The sequence below is a fragment of the Hibiscus syriacus genome, unplaced genomic scaffold (genome assembly GCF_006381635.1).
Source record: "Hibiscus syriacus cultivar Baekdansim isolate YM2019G1 unplaced genomic scaffold, ASM638163v2 tig00112673_pilon, whole genome shotgun sequence".
Classification (NCBI taxonomy): domain Eukaryota; kingdom Viridiplantae; phylum Streptophyta; class Magnoliopsida; order Malvales; family Malvaceae; genus Hibiscus; species Hibiscus syriacus.
Genome location: NW_024063379.1, coordinates 745,966 through 756,647, shown reverse-complemented (window position 1 = coordinate 756,647; position 10,682 = coordinate 745,966). Strand labels below are relative to the sequence as shown.

Here is a 10,682-nt window from a genome sequence, read left to right as displayed (position 1 = left end):
TTTAGGGCAAAAATTCCCCCTCTTTCCCTGCAAAAACAAACCCGCTAGACTCGTTCGCACTACTCTTAGAAATTATTTGTACTTTAAAATCAAAAACGAAATGGTGAAATCCTTGGCAACGGCGCAGCTTCATCAAGAAGAGGAAGACGATGATGGTTACGAAGATAAAGGTGTGTGCGTGTGTGCGTGTGTGTGTGTTTTAAAGAAATTCAGTGACTATTATTATGCTTTAATTAAATGTTATTTTTTATAGGGTAAACAGTGAAAATAGAAGGGAAGGGAAATGAGCAAAAGACGAACACTAATCTGTCTAAGCATTCTGAGACTGAGCAGCGTAGAAGAAGTAAGATTAATGAAAGGTATGAACTTTAAATTTTCCATTTAAAAAAAAACTAATGATTCTTGTTTATTTCCTTTCCCATTGGGGTTTGATTTTGTAAACAAGTATAGAATGAATTTCCAGAATTGAAAATGTTCAGATGTATTGATTATGGATGCGAGAAATTCAAAGTGTTTCAATTAGAGGGCTTTGGTTGTAATAATACAGTTAACGTCACTAGGGCTGTAAATGAGTCGAGTGAGTTCTAGTACTGCTGAGCAAAGTGTAATAATTAAATTTAGAAAATCTAATAATTTAATATATTATTTTTTCGAATAGCTCGTGAGTGTTTAGAGTCGGGTATCCAGTGTTGTTAAGAATTCGAGTTTGAGCTTGAGTCAAGTCTATTCGATTTATGAGTTGACCGAGCTTTGACCGAATTAATCTCGAATAGCTCGCGATCTATCTCGTCTCATTTACAGTCCTAAATGTAGCGACATATCAAACAATTGTGTTGAGTGGTATTGGCTCATATGGTTTGCTTATATGCCATTGGTTTTATGTTAGATTACTTTAACATAATTGAAGCCTTCTAGTGATTCTTTTGTCAACTAAAGTTGCACAATAAGCCATTTTCTTAGGGGCAGCTTGGTGTATCTCAAAATAGATTCTGAATATATTTGAAGAACTCTTTTTTTTCCCTATGGTGTCAGGTACCAGACTTTGAGAGATATTATACCTCAAAATGATCAAAAGAGAGACAAGGCATCTTTTCTGTTAGCGGTCACCATTCAATGATGCTTTTTCTATACATGCAGAAATGTAATCATTTCTAGTTCCTTGATGAATTTTGAATACAACCTACTGAATGTGTAGGTCATAGAGTACATTCAGTTTTTACAGGAAAAGTTGCAAATATATGAGGGATCGTACCAAGGGTGGAGCCAGGAGCCAACAAAAATGATTCCATGGGTAATCTTTTTTGTGCTTCATATTTCTGCTTTTATCTAGAATTCTAGATATGTTACTGGTTGAGAGTCTTACCTATTGAAGATTTAAAATACTGAAGTCTGAATGTTGAAGTTTTAGTGCATATTTTGAATTTGTTTTATAGATAATTGTTGCCATGAATAACTAAATAGTAGTTTTCGATGGACAATTGATGAATGCACCCTATGTTTTGGGCAACAGAAAATATATGGCAATAGGGTGTATATTATTTCTCTTTGCTTTGAACTTTTATGTTTATGAGTTACAATTGGAGCCTTCTTGAAATAATATTTTTGTTCACATTACTTTCCATAATTCAAGAGGAAGCAAACTGATTTTATTTTATTTCTTTTTAATAGAGAAATCATCATGGGGTTGCAGAGAATTTTATTGATCATTCTCAAACTATGAAGAATGGATCTAGTTGTGAGAAAGATGGTTTCATTCCGTCAATGGTTGCGAACATGCAGAATTATTCAATTGAATCTGACTTGGGTGATGTTTCAGCTTTTGAAGCACTGGATCATCCCCCTGCATGTACTAATTCTATGGTTAACACGCAGACACAATCTAACACAATTGCTACTCATGGAAGAGGTAGCATTGCTTTTCATGAGTCTGTTTCTGATTCTGAGAACATGGTACACCAACCCCAGTTTCAGTCATGGCAAAGTAGAGACTGTCTGACTGAGAGTGTTGTTCCGAACAATTCAGCTCTTGAACAGGAAGACTTGACTCTCAGAGATGAATCTGTAGGCTTCTCAAATGCTTACCCTCAAGGGTGAGCAACTGCTATGTATTTCTTAAGGTTTTGCCTGATATGATGAGTTAACAATCTGAGACATAAATCAACTGTTTAATGATATCATTTATGATATGGCCTTTCATGATAGGTTTTATACACACGATTTAAGATTAGTTTTTGTTTTCTACAGGATATTGACTTCTTTGACCCAGGCTCTACAGTCTTCAGGAGTGGATATGTCACAGGCAAGCATCTCTGTGAAAATTGATGGTGGTAAACGACTAACTACTGGAGTGACTTCTGTGCCACTGCCATCTGATTCTAAGGTTTAGTTATAATCCATTTCAGTTATTAACAAACAATCGGCTGGATTAAGTATTACCTAAGTTGTTTTTCTGTTTCACTCTTCAACTATTCCCCTCCCAGTTTGGTGAATGCTTGGACATGAGTCAAAACTATTTGCTTCATTTGTGTAACTTGTCTTTTTCACCTGTCATTTAGTAGAAAGAAATCCAATATGTAAGCAATCAAGCGATGCCACAAACTGGAGTTCGCAGCTGCACAGAGGAGTCTGATCAGGCTTATAAGAGGCACAGAACTGGAAAATGTTAGTGTATGATTTTTGGTCTATTTCTTTGTCCCATTTTCTTCATCCAGTTCCTTTTTAAGTTGATTCGGGTGCTCATTTTTTTGCTATTCCATGTACCTCATATTATTAGGTCTTGAAGACCAAATGTAAATGTTTAGGCAGCTTGGTTTGCCAAGTCACATCGATTCTCCAAGGGTGATCATTGTTATATATTCTTTTACTTAAAAACTTGTTGGGGACATAGTCAATTCGAGTTTTGTTTTGAGTTTATGGAAATGGGTAATATTGTTATGGGTTGAGTAGGATAATTGGGTTGGGTATTGTTAGTCTATGTTCCATTTTATTTTTTTAAACAAGATTAGTGAAGTTAAGTCTTTTATCTCCTCATAAGATCACTCGTTGAGTACAACTTTATAAATATAGTTTTACCTATAATGTTTTCTTTTATCAATATATAATAGGGTAAATTATACCCATAACCACTTTATTATGGGTTGCAAGATCTGCTATACAGTACATATTATAGGTAATGTTAGAAAAAAAAACGGAAGTATTAAAATATATATAAGGGCATTTTAGTAATTTTCCTCTATGGATCCGTTCATCCTTTGCCTAGTGCCCTAGTCACATGAATCTTCTAGACATTTTCTTTGCGTATAGTCTTCTATTCACATCATTAATACTTTATCTTTTAGCCTCTAAGGTATTTTAAAACTCGTGATTTAATCCCTTAAAGGTTTGAGGGTAATTTAGTAATTTGATACTAAAAAGGATATTTCATTCATTTATTCATTCGTAGAGTTATTACAGTCATTTCCTTAATCATGACAGTTATTCTGTTCATTATTCTATATCAGTTCTTTTATTTAAACTCATAAGTACAATTTAGTCATTTTAGCATCCTAAGAGCATTTTAATAATTATCCACATCTACAGAGTACGCCAGACATTCTACGGCTTATGAGAGAGCATTTGATTAATTATCTGGGTCCTAAGAATGTTTTTCTTGCAATTAGTGCTTTTCTTTATCAATTATTACGACTAAGGAGACTTTGGTTATTTCACCTGTCAAAGGATAATTCAATATATTATTACAACTTATAACGTAATTACTAACATCTTATAATATTTCCTTAAGATTCGCTACCTTCGTAGTCATTTTTTACCACTTATTATTCTTAATTATAGGCAATTCAATAATTTACCTTATTACTACTTAAATATTAAGTTGTCTGACCACATTTGACATACAAAAAAATAATAATTGTGAAAGACATGAAATAGTTTGGAGTTCGAGGTGTACTGGCCTTAATTTATCGAATTCAGGCTTCTCAACATTAAATTTGAGTTTCTAGCCTTTTTCTCACAAACACGAGAAATCCAAGACACAAACATGACCCTCAATTAAGTTTCTCACAACATAAAAACATCACATTAATATCTAAATAACGATTCCAAGGACTAAATTAATCCAATTGAAACTATCAGAGCTGCAATTGCATTTAAATAACATTTAAATAAGGTATTTAAGAGTAAATTGAATTACACTTCAAAAGAAGACGCATCAGGATAGTAGTTACCCAAATAAGCAAAAAACACGTGGACCCCATGTATATGGGTCGGATCCATCGTTTACCTCCATCAATCCCTCCCAAAATGTTGTCGTTTTAATTAAGGTATTTAAATCTAATTTTTACTCTTTTATTCCATTTCTCATTTCATTTCTCATCTTTCAAGTGGGGCGTGTAGTTCTGCCATAGATCTAATTCAAGTTTATGAAAAAGGAACAATTAAATAGTTGAAAATGTTATAAAGAATGTAACATCTTCGACTATCAATCGAAAATATTAAAAAATTAACATTTTAATTTACGCTCAACCAAAAATATTGAATTTTTTCTTAACATTTTCAGTTATTCATTTCCTTAACTTTAAATTAACCTGTCGTTCCTTTACATCCCCAAATATAACACATCTACCTTTCTCTAGAGCATCACATCAATGAGTTTCAATCGATCATTAATCATTGTTGACTACCTCTGACAGTCAAGTTGTCGTTGTCGATGGTTGTCAAACTCAACCAAATTTAATAGGTCAAACATTTTTATCTCTCGATTACATGTCTATGAAAATCTCCCAGAATCACAATTGTTCGTTGTAGATATATGAAAATCTCCTCAACTTTTTTTTGAACTTTAAAGTTCTCCAATCTTCATCGTTTGTCGTTATATGAGGCCGTCTTCAAGGTATGTTGTAGCTGCCACCAAAATGGTCATCTTCATCGTTGAAATCCTCCAAAAATGGCTTAGTTCGTCGGAATCAAAATCTTCGTTGTCTTCACCAATTTTCTTTCCTTATTTGCTTTCGGATGCTCCGTTGATATGTTTGCTAATGTTTAGTTGCAATTGTTTGTGCGAGTGAGAGACAATCGATTGCTACCAAGATCGTCGACGGCCATGCCTGCTGCCCAAGGAGGTTAACAACTTGGTGCTTGTGTTGGTTGGGAGGCATAATCGATTGGGTTGAATGCTCGATTAGGTGTTGATAAATTGGGCTTAGTCTGGCCGGAACTACTTACCGGCTCACTGCTTCAGTGAAGAGAAATGGCCAGAAAACTGGGTATTAGCTGGTTGGTGTAAATAGGGTTTAGAGTTCCCAAAGTGATACCTTAAAAGAATCACATCTTATCGAAAAGTTCTACCGTACGGCGACCTTAATATACGCCTAAAGAAAGATGTTACCGGTTTTGTTATTTTGTTAACAAAACCTGTAAAAAATTACCAAAAACATTATTATTTCTACCCAAAACATTATTGACCGTTTTACCGAGCTTGGTAATATATCCGGTAAAGCGCTACTTAAAACATTATTTTTTCTACCGGATATATTACCAAATCCGGTAAAGCGCCCAATAATAACATTTCCTGTAGAAATAATAATGTTTCCGGTAAATTTTTACCGGTTTTAAAAATAATAACTGTAACCCCCTCAGACCGATGTGGGTAACCCGATCCGATCCAGGTAGTCATATTAGGGCCACTGGAGCGACCCACTGTAAAAATAGCGGAAAATTTAAAACTTTTATTAAAACTTGTAAGCTCATAAAATCAATTATGAGTAAAAAAAAGTTATTAATATTCGAAATAAAACATATTTTCAAACTCGTATATAAAACAAAATACAATTACATGCCCCCTAATCACATGTACCATACTCTGCAAATAATACCGGATGAACTCCCTTACTGATGTCGATAGATGCACTGATACAATTCTTTTAACTTGCAATGGTGAGTAATAGAGTGAGCTTCGAAAAGCTCAGTAATACAAAACTACCAGATGATGCTAAAGAACGTGCAGATACAAATAAACATATATTTCCTTATTGGTTCAGATATCTACAGATTTTTAGGCTGAGCTGAGATCCCATTGATATCTCAGGTAGTAACAGATAGTATTCAGTTCATATGGAAATATTTCAGATCGTCTAGGTTCATGAGATCAGAATAGATTATCTAGTGTGTTCCCGTAAAACCAGTAAAAAATACAGATCTTTTAAAACATATATATATACCCCCATCCTTTCACAATCTGTTTGTGTAGGTTCCCCAAAACCATACACCCAACCCACACAACCTGTAAGGCCCTGAGAACAAAGCCGAGGAACCTGCAGAAATACTTCCTTCAACAATACCCCCAATTAAAACATTTTTCCGTCAGTAAATGAAGATATAAGAAATCAAAACAGAATTCAGAAAAAATATTAGAACAAAATCCAGATCAGAAATTAGAACAGAATTCACATGTATCAGAACAGAATTCAAGTCGGAAATCAGATAAAATATTTATATGATTAGGGAACACACCAGAGTTTACATATATTATTCAGAAGTATAGGATAATCTTATCAGGCAGAAGAAACAAGGATCTTTCATATACCGATAGAATTTCAGAAGTTAGAATCACTATGGGAATAGTTCATTAACTGACAGAATCATCAGTTATGTAGAATGTATTTTGATTTGTTAATGAATAAACGAATGATTCAATCCATGTCGATTGATCGGATTATCGAACAACTCCCAGAACTTATACTTGTCGACTGGTCAATTCATTATCCTTCCAGGGTATTTACTCTTTAATAACAAAAATTCTTATCCATAGATCATCTTCGGAATCATCGTTGAATAAATCTTCTAATATTCTTTATTTAATTTCCACGCTTCCACGATATCATAAATTGCTGAAGTGCTTGATTTATAGTTCATGACCCGAAGGACAGTACATCATGTAAGTTCATTAGCATTCCCATACTCATCCAAATCACTTGTTAAATCCTCAGTCATTGAGGTTACTTAGTTCATTTAGCAGTCAAATCCATTCCAGTTACTTTGGAGTTTTCTAGAGTAATTAAGACATTTCTGAATTTCGGATACATACTGTATTTCCGTTCAGTTTAATTTGGAATTCTTGGTTGATTTATCGAAAAAAATATCCACTCCTTAATACCGAATATGCTCTAGAGATTAGCTGAGCTGATTACTTCCAGATTTATCATCGATCCAAACTTGAGGAGACGAACAAGCATTCAAGTGGTACCTATGCCATTCAAGTAGTGATATAACACTAGCGTTGGTTGATCAACTTAAGTTACATTCCATAACTTTTAAGAGCAGTACAACATCCATGTTTATTTGGATTTCTTAATTAATCTAAGACATTTACTCAGGCTATGCCATAAGGACAGTTTGGTCATTTTGGTGCTCATTGTTTTCCCATTAATTTTAAAGCTTGAAGATGTCCATTCATTCCTAGGCTTGGTGATATTCTTGAGTCATTTCCATTACAAGGGTATTTTGGTTATTTTACGGATCCAATGTATTTCAATCATTTCCTTCCATGTGATCTTATTACTTAAATTCAAACTTATCATTTATTTCAGTCCAATCGAATAATTTTGACAAAAGAATACCCCCGATAAATTGTTCTTCAGGTATTTACTCATAACTCGGATATTTTCGAGTCAAGTGCCTTCTCAGATTTTACAAACGGAATATCAGGAATTTTTCTACACTAAGTCAGGATCTTAACAATCAAATCTGAACTTAATCGAATTAAGTACGAATCCTCAAAGTACTTTCTCATTCAGGGTCAACTCGGACTATTTTACCTCTCAAGGGCATTTTTGTAATTTCTTAACAAGATAATTTCGGTATTAACTCTTAAAAAAATAGTTATAATATAGATATCCTACGATTAATTACTTTCTTGAACATTCTCTGCTCTTGAAATGATTCCCTTAACAACTTTTAGTATCTTGTACAAACCACCTTGGGGTTAAAAACCAGATATCCAAATTTTCTAAACAAAACTAGCATTTCTTATGCACATCTGGAATTTTATCTGATCAATATGTCTTTAAAAATCCTTTATCCAACTTCTATGATCAAATCTTGTCTTTTTACAATATAAGGGTATTTTCATAATTTTACCCTACCAGAGTATTCTCATAATTTCTCATCCAAGTACCTTTGATGAAACAAATTATATGTTACAGATCCAAGTTGATTCCTTTTATCATTAAACACAGAACTTGTAATTTTAATTCTAGCAATCCATCAATTTCTTATAAAAGTCATATGAACCATAATCATTTACCAAATTTTTTATCGTATTTGGATCGAGTGTAGAAATTAATTAACTACACTATGAGACCAAACATTTCAATTCATGCATTTACCAATATCAACATGTTCTATAAAGCATAAAGAGACAGTAATGTATTACCTCGATTTTCGTGTTATACCGATAACCATTTAAATTTCATTCGATCGCCCTCAAACTTGAATTCAACTTCCAATAATTCCTCAGATACAAAACAATCGAATTTACATCAGAAACTGGACTTAAATTAAAAACCATATTGAATCTGAAGATAAAACATTGAAAACTGCTCATGCGTACGGATGGATCGGGAGGTATTTGGTCGAGCTTCCAATTTTTCTCTCACATATCCTCAGCATCACATATACGAACTCGATTCGCAACATAATTTTCCTTGTCATAAAATTAACTTTAAATAATAATTTGAGGACCTAATTAATAAAACTAAAAACTGCTAGTGCTACTATAATATTTAATTACTAAAATCAGGGCTAAAACGAACTAATCTAAACTATCAAAGCTTGGCTATAACTATACTAAAGTATGATAACAAAATCAAAATCTTACCAAAAATAGAGGAATCAAATTGTGATTTGGCCATCTCCGTTTCCAAAACTGCGTGACCTTCCAAATAAATTTTGAAACAATTATGACATAATCATAATAATTTGGAAGTTAGAAAAATAGTTTAAGCTTTTACCAAACTTGGATGACTTACTTGAAAATTTTCCCATTCTCACTTTTTTAAATATTCCAAAACCATGTGCTCCTATCATTCTTTTATCTTCTTTTCCATTTATATTGTTCTTATTTCCTTATCTTGTTAACAAATTTTTGACAGCACAAAAGAATAATTTCCACTTACATCTCCATGGCGATCCCACGTCGCATAGGGCGAAAATGGAGTTGAAAATCACGATGGGGCTTCGAGGTTTTGAAGGCAAATTCGAAGAGAATTTAAACCATTGCTGGGTTTTCTGAGAAAAAGAGAAGTAAAGAGCATTACGTTCTGTTAAGAGGATGATTTGGTTCCTTGAGTCAACTAGCACCGAGCCATGGCGTGACCAAGCAGAACCGAGCTGGGGGAGGACTCTGTATTGACGAGTCAAGGGTTACACATGACGAGTCAATGCTCTAGGTTGGGAGGAGAAGCTAAAAACGTATGAAAAAAAATATCTCGTGAAAACCCAGACAACTATTCCGAATTTAAAACTAAAAAAACATATGAAATAATATAATTGTCACATATCACAAATCAACCCGGTAGCGACATGCGTCTTCACTTATCAAAATATAGCAGATCATAATATATTCGCGATTTTATCGAAAAATCACATTGACAGGAAATAATTACTTATCAAGTATAGTTTCTTCAAATTTTACTGATCTAGTATCATTTCTGACAAGGTACGAATCATCATTCGCGCATTTCCGGTGTTTCGTCCGAGCTGGCACCACCATCAACGCCTTATCCGAGCTGGCGCCACGTAATGAAAGGCGTGGATCGTCATCCATGTTTTTTTGGGGTTTTTGACACGTGGCAGTAAGGTGCGGATAACCATTCGCGCCTTTCATTATTGGTTCCGAAAATCTCGGCCTTTAAACTCTCCCATAGCCTATAAATAACACCCCTTCAACCCTAAACATCACCGCATCAATTCCTTCTATTTTTCTTCACCAATTCATTCAATTTTTTGTTGTAAGGTAAAATTATTTTTTATTATATTATATTTATTTTATATATGATTATTTGAAAAACAATTAACATACTAATTATTTTGTATTGTTTTTTGCGGTTGTAAAATTGGAAAGCGGGATCATACATCAAGATAGTTTTGCCGATACGGTAATAATATAAAATTATATTATTTAAATTATTGTGAATTTTTTAAATTTTTTTATTAGGTTATATTTTAATTCATATACTATTTATTTAATTAGGCATATTTCAACTATTGTTTTTCCAGATATAAGACTCTTAATCTTTCAAACTCTTTGAATGACACGTATTTCAACTATTGTTTACTATGATGGAGAAATTAGAGAAGATGAAACTGACGTCGTGTTCGTATTAAATCATTATGTCAAAATATCCTTAAAGAGAAACATAACTCTTGAGGAGTTGATAACGAAGATTTCAAGGAAGGTTCATATTGGAAGTACTAGAAGACTGTCTTCACTTCAGTACAGATTTTCAACCGCAAGATTTCAAAATCATTATTCAGACACTGATACAGAGATGTATGCGAAATTTGTTGAAGTGTGTGCTGTTCGTAGTATGTCATTATGCTCCCACTATGGGCTGGCTCAACAAGCTGATCAAGTTGACAACCCAACTCAAGTAATATGTAATGATTTTTACTTGTTAATGGGAAAT

At 33.4% G+C, this 10,682-nt stretch overlaps 1 protein-coding gene across 1 annotated transcript; it reads left to right on the top strand.

The window, feature by feature from the left end:
* On the top strand, positions 1-2,887 carry LOC120182487 (transcription factor BIM2-like). The gene is made up of 7 exons (XM_039187458.1): positions 1-170; positions 263-359; positions 1,033-1,102; positions 1,196-1,291; positions 1,669-2,090; positions 2,245-2,380; positions 2,556-2,887. Exons 1-7 carry the CDS (start codon positions 101-103, stop codon positions 2,556-2,558), a joined length of 894 nt encoding a protein of 297 aa, XP_039043389.1. The 5' UTR covers positions 1-100; the 3' UTR covers positions 2,559-2,887.
* The last annotated feature ends 7,795 nt before the right edge of the window (positions 2,888-10,682 follow it).

Coding starts and splice junctions, on each gene's coding strand:
- LOC120182487 (XM_039187458.1), top strand. CDS start 101: ATGGTGAAATCCTTGGCAACGGCGCAGCTTCATCAAGAAGAGGAAGAC. Junction 1,103..1,195: donor AGGCATCTTTTCTGTTAGCG/GTCACCATTCAA, acceptor CTGAATGTGTAG/GTCATAGAGTACATTCAGTT. Junction 1,292..1,668: donor CAACAAAAATGATTCCATGG/GTAATCTTTTTT, acceptor TCTTTTTAATAG/AGAAATCATCATGGGGTTGC.